The 16,124-nt window shown below is 49.5% G+C and overlaps 1 protein-coding gene across 4 annotated transcripts; it reads left to right on the plus strand.

The window, feature by feature from the left end:
• Positions 1 to 2,689: 2,689 nt before the first annotated feature.
• Positions 2,690 to 14,332, plus strand: LOC107508136 (proline and arginine rich end leucine rich repeat protein). Of its 4 annotated transcripts, none has more exons than XM_016139722.2 (4): positions 2,690 to 2,840; positions 4,508 to 4,653; positions 9,893 to 10,872; positions 13,186 to 14,332. In XM_016139722.2, the coding sequence occupies exons 3-4, from the start codon at positions 9,909 to 9,911 to the stop codon at positions 13,359 to 13,361; spliced, it is 1,140 nt and encodes a 379-aa protein (XP_015995208.1). In that variant the 5' UTR covers positions 2,690 to 2,840; positions 4,508 to 4,653; positions 9,893 to 9,908; the 3' UTR covers positions 13,362 to 14,332. The 4 variants fall into 4 exon arrangements, with proteins under 4 accessions (XP_015995208.1, XP_015995228.1, XP_015995218.1 ...); XM_016139742.2 differs by having other exon boundaries at positions 2,690 to 2,830; XM_016139732.2 differs by lacking the exon at positions 4,508 to 4,653 and having other exon boundaries at positions 2,690 to 2,830.
• Positions 14,333 to 16,124: the final 1,792 nt, after the last annotated feature.

The following is a 16,124-nucleotide window of genomic DNA, read 5'->3' on the forward strand; positions in this document are numbered from 1 at the left end:
CCGAGACTTGAGACTTGAGGAGGGGAAGCTCTTTCTGGAAGTATTGCAGTGCCTGGCCGTTTGAAGCCAGTGAATCACGAAATGCTCTCCCAGACAGCACTCCCAGTGAGCTTCGTGTTGTCCTGGGTGCACCTGGGCAGGAGGTGGAGCAGGGTGATTACCTTAGATGCAGGTGTGTTCAAGACCTGCTCACTAGGTATCAGAGAGTAGTAGAGTGGAAGTTTTAACCCAAGTGTCCTAACCCCAGATCCCAGGCTCTCTTCATACTATTGCTCCAGGAGAACTCAGAGGTCACTCAGTACAACCTCGCATTTTCAAATGATGAACTGAGGCCAGCAAGGGAGGGAGGGGGACATCTCTAAGGTCACACAGTGTATAAGAGGCAAAGCCAGGTTTCGAGAACCCAGCCAGCTCCTGTCTCCCACTCTTAAAGCTATTTTGTCTTCTGTCAAGGTGATGAGAAAGGCAGGTTGGTTGGGATAACTTGGCACCTTCTCCCTTATGGTGACCCGATTTGTCCCAACTCATGCCATTTCCCAGTTGTTGCCCTTAGACCAGTGGATGTGACCTCAAATGTCTTCAGAGACAGGCAGGTCAGTAACTGAGTGAGGCGGTCTAGGCCCTCCACTCTGTTGACAAGATCATATAGAGAGATGGTGACTGTGTTGCACTGGGGAGTGTTTTTCCTGCCTAAAAAGCTTCAAATACAATTTGAAAAGTATCGATGCTTCAAATGTGTAGTGGGAGTGTGGGGAACAGATGAAACGAGATGGGTCGTGAGTTGGTAATTGTTGAAGCTGAGCTTGGGTACATGGGGTTATTAATACAACTCCAAGTGAATGTACACATGTTTTAAATTTTCCATAATAAAAGATACTTTTTAATTAATGTGTTATTAAAAAACATTGGATCCTCAAGCCATATTATATCTACAGGCCACCAATTAGCACACTCTAGACATCCCGGAATAGCTCAGGGCCCTCTCTGTCTTTCATTGCAGTTCCCTCTGCGTGGCCTGGGACAGGAGGAGACAAGGGAGGAAGGAAAGAAGACTGACTTGGGAAGGTATGGAGTCTGTTATCATAGATGCTGAAGAGCCTGGACTCTGGGTATTTGAGTGGACCCCATAAAAATGGATGCAAGTCACACCCCCTGCACCTGTCTAACTTCTCCCACCCCAGTCCCTGCCCATCCTCCCTGCAGCTCACAGTATCTTGCTTACGTTTCTTACCACCAACTCCACCAAGGGAAATAAGCAAATCTACAGTTGGTGTCCTCAGTCTGCAGAAGGGAACATATCCCACGGGGACGAAAAATAAAATGCATGAGCGCCTGGCCCACTAGAGCTCATGCAACTCTAGAGAGGGCTGTACTGACTTCCAGCAAGACCCAGCCAGCAGAGGGGGAAGGCTCATGCTTTTGAGTGGAAGCTTGGTGGGGAAAGAAACTGCAGGTTATATTTTTCCTTCTCTGTTTCTTAGGCTGACTACCATTCACCATGCTTACTCTTCTAACCCTAATATCGTCCCAGTTTATAAAGTGCTTTCACACTTATGATATCATTTCATCTTCCAACCCTGTGAGACAGGTATTGTCCCCATTTCATAGATGAGGAAACTGAGGCTCCACATGATCAAGTAACTTACCCAAGACCATGCAACTTGTAAATGGCAGAGTCCAGGACGGCTGACCCTGATTTTAATGTTCTTTCCTCTGCCCCAGGTTGGGAAGGGTGAGAGGAGTTCCCTGTCACAGGGCTCTGCAGCACTTTCTTCATGGACCTGATGACAGAAAAAGTACGTATCATTGGGTTTTCTAAGCAGTCAATGGGGGTGGCAGGAATTTTCAATGGATTGCTACTTAACTGCAACTGTGTTGCCCTTTTTTAATTGAGGACAATTGTTTGAGGTAGAGGTCTGACTTAAATGGGTCTTCTGGGAAAGGACATTTAGACTGTCCCATGTCCTTGTGTGATGACCATACAGTCCCTAAATCCTGAGTGTGAAACAGATGGAGAAGCTGAAAGAAGACACTGACACTGTCCATATAGACTAGGGACATTGACTTTAGGTCTTATATCAAATCTTAATTCTGTCTTAATTTGCTGTGTGACCTCAGGCCAGACTTTTCCCTCTCTGATCCCCAGAGCATCCCCCTGGCAGCCAAACCAAGGCTATCTCCCATGCCAGCTCACTGCACAGCAAGACTCTACTTCCTTATCAACCTCTTAGAGAAGATGACTTAGGGAAGGATTGTCGCAGCTCAGAGAGACGCCCCACATCCCTCACTGGTTTGGGAATTTAACACCAGGGGAGCAACGGGGAAGCAAAGCATTATTAGGGAGAGGAGCAAAACAGGCTGGTGGACCCATCCATCCCGCTCCAGCCACACACAGTTTGTTTTTCATGCCTTTTCCTCTGTTAATTTGGCTTGTTTCCCAAACATGGGTGAAACAATCTCTCCCTAGGAACAAGGACGGCAGAAGGAAATGTTATTAAAAATGAGTTCATTAGTGGGCATGGTGTGTGGATGAAGTCTTTGGGAGTTTTGGCTGCCAAATAAAGACTTTATTGTTGTCATTCCTCCTTTCCCAAGCTCCCTCCTTCTCTTCTCTCCTCCCCACTCCTCCCCTCCCTCTCTACAATCTGCCCCTCCCTCCCCCTAACCTAACCTCCCCACCCCAATAGGATCTGGTAGAAGAAAAGTCAGGCACTCACAAGCAGGCTCCCAGGGAGATCAGAGCTTCTAGCTGGCTCTCTGCTGCCACACTCCACCGAAGGGCAGGGGAGGAAAAGGAGGGAGACTGACCCAGAGCTGAGAGCAGAGGCAGGTGTGTGCAGGTAAGCCCAGTCGGGAGATGGGTAGGAAGCCTCCTTCCTCCAACAAGTGTCCTCCTGCTCTGTCTAGCTTAGGTTTTTGATCTGGTTTCTGACTCCTCCTTCCTTCCTTCCTTCCACCTTTATCTCCTTTCAAATGAGTTCAAATTAGTCTTCCTCATTGCTTCTACTCCCTGGTCCTCTTCCTTCTCTTTGTCATCCTCTGTATTTGCTGGCTGTGTATTTGCTGGCTGCAGAAGTTAAACTTTCTTGGTACAGATGTTTGTTGTAGCACAGAGTCATGCTGCACACAGTATTTCTACGGATCAGGTGTTTCCATAGAAACTGGAACCTATTTCTCTTCACCTCTCATATACTGTCACTTGCTGTCACAGGCACATGTGCACACACATAACACAGAGGCTGCACTTCACACACACACATGCTCACACATACACACACGCACACACACACATTACATATACACACATGAAGACTCCTGCCCATTCACCTGCACTCTCTGACTGCATGTGACATGCAGAGCTAAACACACACATACACACACACACACACACACACACACACATGCACACCCCACATCTTGTCTTTCACCCTCTCACGTACCTCTCCAGCAGTAAGAGCAAAGAGAAAGTATACTTTCCACTGAGACGGCCAGTCCAAAGAAAATCATGTGCTGAGTCTAGGAGGAGCGGGGAGGAGATGAACAAGAGCGGGAGGTGGAAGGATTTCTTTGTTCTTTGGAACTTAATTGGGTAGGAGGGAGAAGTGGCTTTCCGACCTGCACCGTATCTTCCCACTAGCGCTGAACCTTTCTGCCTCACTGGTCCAAACCACTGGCTTTTGGAAAGAAAGTGAAGAAAGAATCCAGCTTCCAAGATTTGGAGATCCTAATCCCCAGCTTTGGGGCAGTTTATTTATTTTTCTGCAGGCAGCCGATAAAGATTTCTCTTTAAAGCCTTTAGCAATGGGTTATTGTGGCAGAGAAAAAAGATAGCAGTTCCTTAATCTGTTAGGGAGAGGAAAACTGGAGTGGGCAACTAAATGGGGCTTGTTTCTAACCAGGGTGACCCCACTCCATATCAACAACAGAAAGTGCTGTCCCAAGGCAGGCAGGGGTGGGCTGGATCAGGGTCTCCAAATACAGCTGATCTTCACAATCACCTAGGAGCAGGGATGAGGGGAGTGGGTAGACTTACTAAAAATATAGATGTCTGGACCCCTCACTCCAGACCTACCAGATGGAGACACAGGAATCCGTCATTGTTTTAACATTTGAAGGGATCCCAATGGTCAGCCAGGGCTTGAGAACCAGAATCGGGGTATGGAGGGAGACCTGCGCTGGGATTAAAGAGCAGTGTTAGCTGGGCAGATGGGCCTTGTGGTCTCCTGGACGAGGACTGTCTGTTGGAGGAGCTCCAGAGTACCCCAAATTGGCCACCCTCTTTTAGGGGGAGGGAGTGTGCACTGAGGGAGCAGGGAAGATCTTTTGTGAGAAATCCCCCTCTGTCCTCCTTGCAAACCACGACATGGCAGCCATATCATGGGGGAACATCCTAGAAAGAAAGGTTCCCCAAGATAGTCCCCCAAAGCTAATGTTTCCTCTCCCCTGCTAATCCGCCTGCCCTGAGCCCCCTGAGGCACTGAGCTGGGCCTCTCCCCATCCCTTCCAGATCCCCTCTCCTCCTGCCCAACAGCTGTCTGTTCTGATGGCCTCACACAGAAGATGGGCTAAGCAATAAGCCCTGTGCAGTGGACAGCCCCATTTATTGGGCATGTGAGGGAAGCGTTTCAAGGCTGGAAGGAGCAAAAGAGCCAGGTATGAAAGGTTGGGAGGGGAAGTCATGAATCACAATGGGACTCCACAACCAGCTCTGTGCCTCTCTCACTACATCCCCTTACCTGCTACAAAAAGGTGTGCATGGGGGCTTGTGGGGGCTTGTGGGTGCTAGTGAATTGGAGGACAGAGAAAGCAATCCCAGGTGGCTGGGGGCTTCTACTGTATCTCTGATTACTTGGCTCTGTGATTCTAGTGTGGTCTCACAGGCCCTAAAGAGAAGAAAGGTGCTCTGTGCAAATGAATTGGGGGAAATCCATGAGCCAGTACCCACCTGCAAGGCTCTCTGCTTTGGATGGAGGGTTCACTGAGCCCTCACTCTACACATATTTACTCCTTTAACCCTCAAATCAACATCATAAGGTATTAGTGTGTTCATTTTACAGATGAGGGAGCTGATGCTTAATTGGGGTAAGAGATTTTCCCAAGAGCACCCAGTGAAGCAGCTGAAGAGTTACAGGGTTAAGACCTAGATCTATATGCACCTAGGACAGATTCTTCTAGGCTTTTCTCCAAAGGGTGGAAATGCTAGGGGATGGAGGGAAGAAGAAAGAGATGGCGAGGCAAGGAAGAGAGCCATCTCACCCTTGTTCCCTCCCTAGCCCTTTGGGATAGAAAACTTGCTCTTCTGCACTAGTGGCCTGAGGCCAAAAAACCATCCCCCTGTTTACACTTTGTCTTGTGGTAGATGCTGGGGAGACAGATGGTCTCTCCATCACAGCATTATATTTATTTTTAGCATGTCTTGATTTACAACACATTTTAAAGTTACTTATTACACTTGTTTCTGACAATAACTGGGTGAGGAATACAGGGATAGGGAAGATTTTTTTCTTCCCCTCTTACAGATAAGGAAACTGAGGTGAGAGCAGGGTCATGACACTAAATACTGGTGGAGGGGCTGAGAACTTTCCTCCCCTCTCTAGTTTGCACCATGAAGCTCCCGCCCCACTGTGCCAGCCTTCTACTGATTTCAACCAATTTCAACCCCCAGGAAAGGGGCAGCTGCATCAGTGGTGTGTTGAATTCATCATGCCCCCACATCGTACCTCTTGTTACCTCAGGGCCACACGAGCCCTATGTAGAGGCCTAGAGAAGGTCTCAGGATGCCTGGGTAGGCCTGCCTCGCTCCTCTGCTAACAAATGGGCAGAGACAACCTGACTCTCTTGGCTTCCAACTCCCTCTGGGATTCCGGAAGAGATAAAGGTGACAGGATGAACTTCGGAAGTCTGAGTTTAGAACAGAAGGAAGGGAACAGAGCAAGAGCGTCATGCCAATGTCCCTGGGTGTGGCTCTGGGGCAGAGGCGCCCTGTTCTCCATGGCGGGGTTGCTGGCTGAGTTAAGCTGCGGAGGTTTAGGAGTGACCAACTAGACAGAAAATCTGACAAGAAAGAAGAATGCCAGTAAGTAGTGTGTAATCCTTTAACGGGTCACACCCAACCTCATTCCCAGTTTAACCCAAGCCCAGACTTTCTATACAGAGCAAATTACCCTTAAACTTGCTCCTAATGACTTGACAAACCCATGTGGACCTCAACCCAGCCATGAACCTGAACATCGCACCAGTCCCAGGTGTTCAAACCTTAAGTGAATGAATTCATGAGCTCGGCTGGGAAGAAGGCTACCTCATTTTAAAATCAGTCTTTCCAGAGAATCTGCTCTTTCATAAACAAATTAATGAATAATCTAAACCCCTGCCATTTGTAGAGAGTTTACATGCTATGACATGCCTTCCTGTGCATGATCTCATTTGATCCTTACACAGATGAGGAGCCAGGGGTAGAGGGGCAGAGCCAGGATTCAAGCCCAGATCTCCAATACTTGGAACTGAAATTCAAATTTAAAACTTTCTTAGGAAATGTTCTTAAAGGGAGAGACTGAATTTTGGGTCAGGCAAAGAAAGCAGTTGTGACTCTCCCATGAAGCAGCAGCATTTTGAGAGCCAATGCCGGTGAACAGAGGTGCATGAGGTCGGTGATTGTCGGTGGTCAACAAGTGTCTAGTGGTTGAGCAGTGAACATGGCCCAGCAGAAGAGTGGGAGGTGTGCTTGCACAAGCATAGAAAATTTAACATTCACACAAACTTATGACCCACCCCAAGGGAACTTGTGATTAGACAGAAGGTTCTGGAAGGCAGGAACATAAGAAAGTGTGGCTTTGGGCTTTAGTTGGGGGTGGGTATGACTCCCCTTGGAGCTAGGGACTGCCAGTCTGTCACGCATACTCTGGTTTCAGGGACATAGACTGTCATATGCACTGCCAGAGCCATGCTGTCAGGACTTCCCCTCCAGACGGCCAGGCTCCAGCAGGAAGAGGCGTTGCCCGATAAGAAAAGCCTTAGAAATGAAGGCTGTTTCCTGGAGAAAGGAGCATGGGTGTGCGCACACACACGCGGAATGGTTCAGCCCTGAACTAAGAGAAAGGAGCCAGCAGATCTAACTTCTCCACAGACCAAGCCCAGGGAGCTTTTTCTTGGGAACCTTCCATCAGCTCTGGGAGTTGCTTGGCCAGCCCCAGAGGTTTGGCATGGAAAAGGATCAGAAGAAGGGCTGGTGGGCAGATCAGAGGAGTTCCTGAGGAGCCTGGGAGGGAGATGGGAATGAGGAAGGCCTATGTTCACTGTGGGCAGAAGGAGCGGTAGGTTGGCCTGCCTGCTGGAGCTGTGATCCTATCACTGAACTGTGATCCTGTCACTCCTCATCATGGGGACCAGGGCTACCCAGGCCAGCCTCCTGAGTCAATGCCCCTCACAGAGTGGGCTCCTGCTGGAAGCTCTGGACAAGCTTTAGCCGCTTAACTTGGGGCCCAGTACCTGGTAGTTGCTTTTGGTGACAAAGGCAATTCCAGGAAATAGGGAGCCCCAGCCAGTGCTGGGGAGCCTCCTTGGGGCAGGGCTTCTCACATCGTGGGAGACTACTTGCTTATTTTCAGACTTCTGGGTGATAAGTAAATGAAGAAATCTCAAAATAAAAAAAATCAGGGTCACAAAAATTGGGGCTTTTAAAAAGGTTTGTTTTTAGCATACTAATGCTTTAACTACCCCCTTAAAATTTATATGCAAAATGATGGTGTTCTATTCAAGACAATCACAAGACTTATAAAATATTAATTTATAGTTGAGCAGTTAAAAGTGGTGTGAGTTCTGGCCACAAGACTCCAAGTGTAGGTTTATAACGAATGCCTTCTCTTTTCTGTCCTTTCAGCGTACCCCTGAGGCTGTTACAGCCTCAACTGGAGATAAAGCCAAGAACCCAACTGTAAGGTCCTTTGTGATAGGTCCAGGAAAAATGGCCCTCCTGGACCCCCTTGGAGAGGCTAGCCTGGGAACAGACCACCTTACAGGGAGGTGGAGAGGCAACAGAGGTTGCAGGCAATATCTCCCCTCTTTCTTGTCTATCTGTCTGTTTGCCTTCCCTCCTTCCCTCCTTCCCATACTCAGTGTACTGTATAAGGGTTCACACACACACACACACACTGTATGTGAACATGAGTTTGTTTATGTGCATGGTACAGGAGAAGAGTGTGGGTGTGTGTGTGAGAAGGGTGTGAGAGACACCTTCTGCCTCTCCAGGGTTGAGCTCTGCCTTCTCCTCTGTTTCTTATTGCATTTAGCTCCTCCTGAGTATCTGGCTCAGGGCTAAGCAGCTGGTGAGGGGCTTCTATCATCTTCCTTTGAGCAAAGCCGGCAAGAGGCCGGCACTGGGTCACTCACACCGGGAGAAGTCTAAGCTGACGTAGACTCAAAGGAAAGACAGTGGGAGGCCTGCAACAGAGGTAGTGATCACAGGGTGGAAATCCAGGGGGCACCACACTCCAGCCCACTCTATCTCAGAGAATACCAAGAAGCCGGAATCTCCCCAGTGTGTCCCAGATCCCAGGAGGGGGCAGGGTGGGGAAGCAGCAAAGTGGGCCAGTAGAAGCACTGTGGGAACAGTGTCCCTTTCCTGGAGACCAGAGAGGGTGTCATAGAGATAATGACCCTGGGGAGAGAGTGGTACATGAAACCCCCTCCCTGGACTCTTCCTGGCCAGGCCAGGGGGGAAGCCTATGGGAGCTGCCACTTTGTGTCTGTGACCCTGGGTCTATTGCTGTTTCTCAGCTTAATTCAACTCAAACTATGTGGCCCTATCTAGGGATCATGAGGGCCAATGGGCAGGGCAAACCCAAACCATCCTTCAGCAACCTAGTCTGCTAAGTTTTTCTTGAGGCCTTAACACCACCAATTCCAGTGGAGATGAGAGCAGTAATACTGAATCACAGGAAATGAAGGTTTCCCCACAGCTTTCGACCCTTTCCTGTTTACTTTCCCAGAAGCCTCCACATCTGGGGAGAATTCTTGGTATGTCTCCTGCTGGCAAAGACCAGTGTTCTCTGAGCTGAGCACAGGGGCAAAGGGTGTGCAGGGAGGACACGAGGGTGCTGGCCGTACTTTCCTTCCTTTCCAAGATCTCCACGGCTTTTCTGGAAGGTGGGAGACCTGGGCTTTTGTCCTGGGTCTGCTGTTAAATAGCTTCCTGGCCTTGGAAGCCACTTTTTCCCTCCAGTACTCGATTCTTACAAACAGTAGAGTCTGGACTTGATCGGTGGATTTCAGACCATTTTTAGCAAAGCAACTTTTTTCTTCTTCTTCAAGTGACTGCTGTGGTTAAACCTCAATATACACAATAGACTTAAAAAAAACACACACACACAGAGTTGCTCGGGTTGGCACAGGCGTGAGTTGGGGCCATCCCCTCAGTCTCCTTCTCTCAGAAATAGGGGCAAAGTTTGAAAACCATTGAGCTGTGAAATTTCTAAGGACCCTTCCAGATGTAACACTCCAGAACTCTATGGTTCATATGTCCTACCATCCCTCCTTTAAGGACAGAGAATATCTTCTCACGCTGCAGATGGGAAGACTGAGGGCCAGAGAGGTTAATGGTCTTCTCCAACAAGCCCCAGCACTCCTGATTCACAGCTTGGTGTGCTTTCCGCCAGTATGGCTCACCTCTGTAGAGGAGGCTGAACACTTTCAGCGGCTACGCCTCTGGGCAAGGGACCCAGACCCTCAAGCCCTTGTTACTTTCTCACCTGCTGGATACAGGCAAACAGAAAATGCTTTCACAGGCCCTTCCCACAGCCTTCCTGGAGCCCATCCTGGCCAACTTTAGCTGCAAAGACATAGCCTCTAATTAGTGAGGTCCAACAGGCTAATGACCTCCTATGTCTCCTCCCTGCAGGTACACCACCTGGATCATGAAGTCATCCCTCTGCTGGCTCCTCTCACTTCTCATCTTGGCCTCAGTGGCCCAAGGCCAGCCAACAAGACGACCAAGACCTAGCAGGCCCAGACCCAGACCCAGACCCAGGCCCACACCCAGCTTTCCTCAGCCCCATGAGCCATCAGAGCCTACAGACCTGCCTCCTCCCCTCCCACCAGGCCCTCCATCTATCTTTCCTGACTGTCCTCGGGAATGCTACTGCCCCCCTGATTTCCCATCGGCCCTCTACTGTGATAGCCGCAACCTTAGAAAGGTCCCTGTCATCCCATCCCGCATCCATTATCTCTATCTCCAGAACAACTTCATAACTGAGCTCCCAGTGGAGTCCTTCAAGAACGCCACAGACCTAAGGTGGGTCAACCTGGACAACAACCGAATTCACAAGGTAGACCAGAAGGTGCTGGAGAAACTCCCCAGCCTGGCGTTCCTCTACATGGAGAAGAACCAGCTGGCAGAGGTGCCCTCGGCCCTGCCCCGGAACCTGGAACAGCTGCGGCTGAGCCAGAACAAGATCTCCAGGATCCCACCTGGCGCCTTCAGCAAGCTGGAGAACCTGCTGCTCCTGGACCTCCAGCACAACAGGCTAAGTGACTTCGTCCTCAAGCCTGACACCTTTCAGGGCCTCAAGAGCCTCATGCAGCTCAACCTGGCCCACAACACCCTAAAAAAGATGCCACCCAAGGTTCCCACAGCCATTCACCAGCTCTTCCTGGACAGCAATGAGATCGAGACAATCCCTAATGGGTACTTCAAGGCCTTCCCCAACCTTGCCTTCATTCACCTCAACTACAACAGGCTGTCCGACAGGGGGCTCCCCAAGAACTCCTTTAACATCTCCAACTTGCTTGTGCTCCACCTGGCACACAACAGGATCAGCAACGTACCTGCCATCAGCAACAAGCTGGAGCACCTATACCTCAACAACAACAGCATCGAGAGTGAGTGGGATGGGCACTGCTGGGCTGCAGAGAGTGGGGCTGGGGACGCACCGCCTCAGCCCTTTCTCAGGAGACTTAGGGTGGGATGGCACAAAAAAGCTCCCCATTTTGCACAGGACTTCAAATCTCGGCCTTGCCACTCACTATCTGTATGACTTTGAACAGACATTTAATCTCTTTGGGAATTTCCCTCACCTGTAAAGTGAGAATGGTAATAATACTTCTGTCAAAAGTTGATAGGAGGATTCAGTCATTTAACATGGATAATGTACCCCGAACACCACGCTCGGAGGGTACAAGCTTCCCTTACTCCATCCCTTCTTATCCACCCCAGCTTCTTAGCCCTCCAGACCTATAGCTAGGCTAGATGTGGAATACAGTCCTGGACATTCTTCTAAAAGAAGAACAGTGGTATTTAAATGCCCACTCTGAAATGTCCTGGACCTGTCCACGGCAGAAGCTGGCAGCTGTGAGAGGCAGCGTCTTCCCCAGTCTGAGACCATGTCTGAAGTATCTGTAAAATGTATACACAGAGTGGCAGCTGTATATTCACGGTCTGCAACTGGTGAAAATGCAGCAGGCAGAAAATCTGTCTGGAAAGCTGGAATATTTAGTCACTTGGGGCAGAATTGGCCTCAGCTACATTTACAGAGTTCTGGGCTTGAGTTATTGATTGCATCCCAGAAGAAGATGATAGTCGCAATTTTGTTTCCATCAAAAATGTCAGCTCTGAGCAGAGTATCAGCAGAAAGGTTTAAAAACAAAAGAGAATATTATTAGGTCCTTGAACAAAATCGGGATGTACCGCACAGGAAATGCAGTAGCTGCAGGGATGAAGGACACAACAGGGAAAGAGGGGCATCCCTAAAACAGTATTGGGAATCCTTAGTTTCCAAGCCAAAGGACGAGAGGAAGATTGTTGAGTTTCTACAGTATTGAAACAAATGGCAGGGCGAACAGGTTTGCTCACTCATCTGGAATAATTACACAGAGTGGGAGAGGGCCTTTTAAAAGCTGGCAAGAGACAAATTCAGGAAAAGGGAAAACTGTCTAATTTTACCCTATAGGGAGTAAACCGAGGGTACCTATTACATGCTAACAGGTCTCTACCAGGTTGTGGAAGACAGGCATTTTGGGGACAGCTGGCCTCCTGAGGATGAAGTCAGAAAAAATCACACCCACTCTCATCATGTCACAAACCTGGGAACTGAACATCAGGGTGGTCAGGTGACAGTCTAAAGTCACAGAAGCTCTAAGAAGAAAATCCATCTAAGTCAAGGCTCTTTCTGCTGCTCCAGTGGTGAAGAGAGAAGATCAATGACCCTATACATGATAAATGAGGCAAGGCTTAGGGGAAATAAAAATTCATTTAGAAGATGACACATCTGATGTCATCTAACAAGAGGGGAAAGAGAAAATGGAATCTCATTTTCCATTCGAAAGCTTACCAAAATTTGGCCACAACTTACCTTTCCAGCTTTCTTTCTCTAGAATCAGTAATCACATCAGAATCGATAGGCTCAGTAAGCCCCAAGGGCTCTGTGTCCTCCCCAGACTGCCTTTCCTCTTCCTGTCATCCCTATGTCAGTTAATGTGACCACCTTCTGTCCATCCACATGTCTTCCATCCAGGTCAAGAAATTCTCACATCTACCTGCTGGCTTCAGATCTCTCTTCACCCCACTGCTTCTCTGCACTGTGGCTCGATTCATCCTTCTGCAGTATAAAACTCATCATAGGCCCCTTCCAGATTTCACACCCCGGGATGCTACCATCCTACTCAATGCCATTCCTCAGACTGGAGATCAAAGCCTCAATTCTTAGTGAAATAATCAGAAAGCCAAACATAATTTTTGGCCACAACTCACCTTTCCAGCTCACTGTCCCTGGTCCATCACGTTGTGCTGTTCACAGCTCCCAGATTCTGCTGTGACCTTTTTGGCCTCCACGACTCCATTCAGATAGGTCCCTCTATCAGAACCCCATCCCCCAGGTAATCCCCTGCAATAGTCCTACCTAACATTAAAGGTCCAGCTCAAAGCTTACTCCCTCCACAACTCTTCAGAGTGAATTTCCAATAACAATTATGGATTGATTCCAACTTAATTAATTTTCATATGAGTAAACTGGGCCTACAGTTTAGGGTCAACTCGACCATGGTCACAAATTCCCAAAGTCAGCCAATTCTATACCAGAGAGCTCTAGAGTCCTTACTTTCAGTCGTCCACCCTCCCCTTCCTTGTCAGTGCCTGCAGCCCCCTCTGTCCTGACCCCATTGTCCTCTCCTACTTACCTCTCTCTTCTTTCCCCATAGAAATCAACGGGACCCAGATTTGCCCCACCAACCTCGTCTCCTTCCATGACTTCTCCTCGGATCTGGAGAATGTGCCACACCTCCGCTACCTGCGGCTGGATGGGAACCACCTGAAACCACCGATCCCGCTGGACCTCATGATGTGCTTCCGCTTGCTGCAGTCCGTGGTCATCTAGGTCTTGCTCTGCTCTGGGCCTCCTCTGATAGCACTTGAATGCTGGTGGCCCAGGGACCTGTGCTCACCATTCACTTTCTCTATCTTCCCACCTTACTCCCAGCTTTGCCTTTCTTATCCCACCTTCCTGAGGCAGGCCAAGCCACACACTCTGCTGCATCTATGGCCTCTAAAGCGAGACTTCTCAGGCCTTGGTCGGGTCCACCCAGCTTAAAGACACCTACTGCACACCCAGACTTCTGGCCCCAGAAGCACAGATGTCTGTCTAAAGACTTCATAGTTCCTTCTCTCCCCTCCTCCCCCTGTCACTCCTGGGTAAGTCTGGGCCTGGACTGACATCTGGATCTTGATTCTGGCAAAGCAAGAAAATGGTCAGGGGCAGCCTAGAGGTGAGGCTCGAAAAGTCCTGCAGGAGACTCCTCCTTCAAAAACATCTCTCGCTCCAAAAGGCCAAGAAACCCAGGCCCTCTTGGCCAAGGACCCAGCCTCCAAAACTGCTGCTCCACCACTTGTTTGCTGTCACTAGACATGACGCTGGCTCTTTGTCAGCCTGTGTTCTCCAAAAAGGAAGTGCAAGGGCATGGCCAGGGGAGGGTCAGGGCTCCCTCAAGGGCTCACGCTGGCCATCTCTTCACAGGGAGGAGCCGGGGCCCTCCTCCTCCAGGGTGAACACAGCACGCGCCCTCCTGACTGGTCCTCTCTAGTTCCAGAGAAAGAGCAGGGAGGAACAGTACAAAAAAAGAATGGCTCAGGAACTAGGAATCAGCCAGTGGGAGAGGGATAGGCCCATGCGAGTAGCCCCCCTTGGCCACTCTGGACAAGGGAGGCTACTCGCATGGGCCTATCCTGATGCCTGAGGAACAGCGTCCATAGTGGAGGGTGCAGAGCCACCAGCCCTGCCCCGCCATCTGTTCTCTATCAGTGTGGATGACCCAATCCTTTCCATCCCCAGAGCAGCTGCTACAAAACGGGCAAGAAGGGCGGGGGGTGGGGGGGGGCGTGGAGAGGGCGGGCACCTGGAAATCTCCCAGAAACCTTTTCCACGTGTGCAAATTGGCCTCCCCTTTAAGACAGACACATCAGCGACACCTGGTGGCTGGTGCAGGTCACAGCGGGCACCAGTGTTCCTCTTCACTTCCCTCAGGGGTGATTTTCCAAGGTCAAGGAGTTTCTACTTAAAGAGCCAGGGGCTGTCTGAGCAGTCTCTCTCTCCTCTGGGGCCTACAGAGCACAGAGGTACAGAGTCCCTGGGTTGGAGGCTGATTCCCATCAAGGGTGAGCATTGGCGGGAACCTTTGGGAACCCAGGTGAGGATGCCGTCTGATCCAGTTTGCTGTCTGACCTTACTATCCCTTCTGCTTTCAGTTCCCACATCTGTTAACCCCTCCGAGGCCCCTCCCACACTCAACGTTCCAGTCTGCGGCGCCACCCTTTAGACATTGCTCTAATGCAGGACAAGTCCTAAATATTAACCCCTTCCCTTGCCGTAATTTATTCCCTGTATGGACTGTCCTACCCCCAAAGTTCCCACTCTCCCTGCCTGGCCCTGGTGCAGCTTGGCAGGCCTCCAAGGGAGCCTGGGCCCAAGGGCTGACTGGCCTTCTCCCTCCCTTGACCTGCCCCTAAGGGATGCTGCCCCTCCACAGCCCCCGAATGTACACGTTGGTAGGGGTGAGGGAGTGTTCTAAACATGAGTAGGACACAGTGCCCACCCTCAAGGTAGGTTAGAAAAGTTGCAGAGATTTTTAAGAAATTATACTAAGCTAGGTTCCTAACTTCAAGAAGTTCCCATTTTTCTCTTTCTCACCCTTCTCTTTTGCTAATTTATGAACAATGGGGCCCGTTTTATCCTAGCCTCCTTCCCTATGCTCCCATAAACTGCCTCATTCTTCCTAGCTGCAGCTGGTTTCTCCAAGGCTCCTGCTTAAAGTCAATATAGTATAGTGGCTGTAAGCAACCTGGTGCTCTGGCCTGGATAAGCCCTCTTCTGCACCTTACTCACACCTTTCAACCTCAGCCCCTCTGATGATGCCCTTGGAGAGCACAGCTCCTGTGGCTGCCACGGGGGAGGGGTCATTCCCCTGCTCCTGTAAACCCAAACTAGTTTGTTTCAGTAGCAACACAATCACCACCATCCCATCTAAAATGTCTGCGAAGATTCAGTTAAACTGGCTTTACAGCACCCGCCCCCCCAACACACACACAATGTGCTGACTTCCCTTGGGTTTCAGGAAGCCCCCTCCTCCATGCACAAGTTCATCTCTCAGTGCTTTTGGCATCTACATATGCGAGTGTGTGAGTGGATGTGTATATGTACTCTGTTCATATACCTATTCTTCTGGAAGACCACGTTAACTTTGTGAAACAACTTTCACATTCCAACATGCTTCACAGCAAAGGAAATAAAGTAATAAGAAAAACATCCTGCTTGAACCTGACACCATGAACAGGTCAAGAATAATACCTTAGAGCCACCTTGCCACCCCTCTCCTCCTGCTGCCGCCTCTCGCTTGCTCTCAGATGAGTGGAAAAGGGTCCTATTCTTAAGAAATCCTAAGAAAATTATTCCAACGACTTTTCTCTGTGAAATTCCCCCAAATCACAACTCTTGTGAAAAATTATTCCTAAAGTCAGACCAGAAATCTGACAGCTATGTTTGAAGTCCAAAGCCCCAGGTCTTTCAGCCATGAATACAAAATGCTCAGTACTGAACCAGATACAAAAAGACACAAAGCAGATACCAGTCCCAACCAAGCGAAGCTTA

The sequence above is a fragment of the Rousettus aegyptiacus genome, unplaced genomic scaffold (genome assembly GCF_014176215.1).
Source record: "Rousettus aegyptiacus isolate mRouAeg1 unplaced genomic scaffold, mRouAeg1.p scaffold_m13_p_17, whole genome shotgun sequence".
Taxonomy (NCBI): domain Eukaryota; kingdom Metazoa; phylum Chordata; class Mammalia; order Chiroptera; family Pteropodidae; genus Rousettus; species Rousettus aegyptiacus.

Bases quoted from the DNA above. Each gene is read 5' to 3' on its own strand.
- LOC107508136 (XM_016139722.2), top strand. From the start codon at position 9,909: ATGAAGTCATCCCTCTGCTGGCTCCTCTCACTTCTCATCTTGGCCTCA. The intron at 10,873-13,185 runs GTGAGTGGGATG...CTTTCCCCATAG, and splicing joins CAACAACAACAGCATCGAGA to AAATCAACGGGACCCAGATT.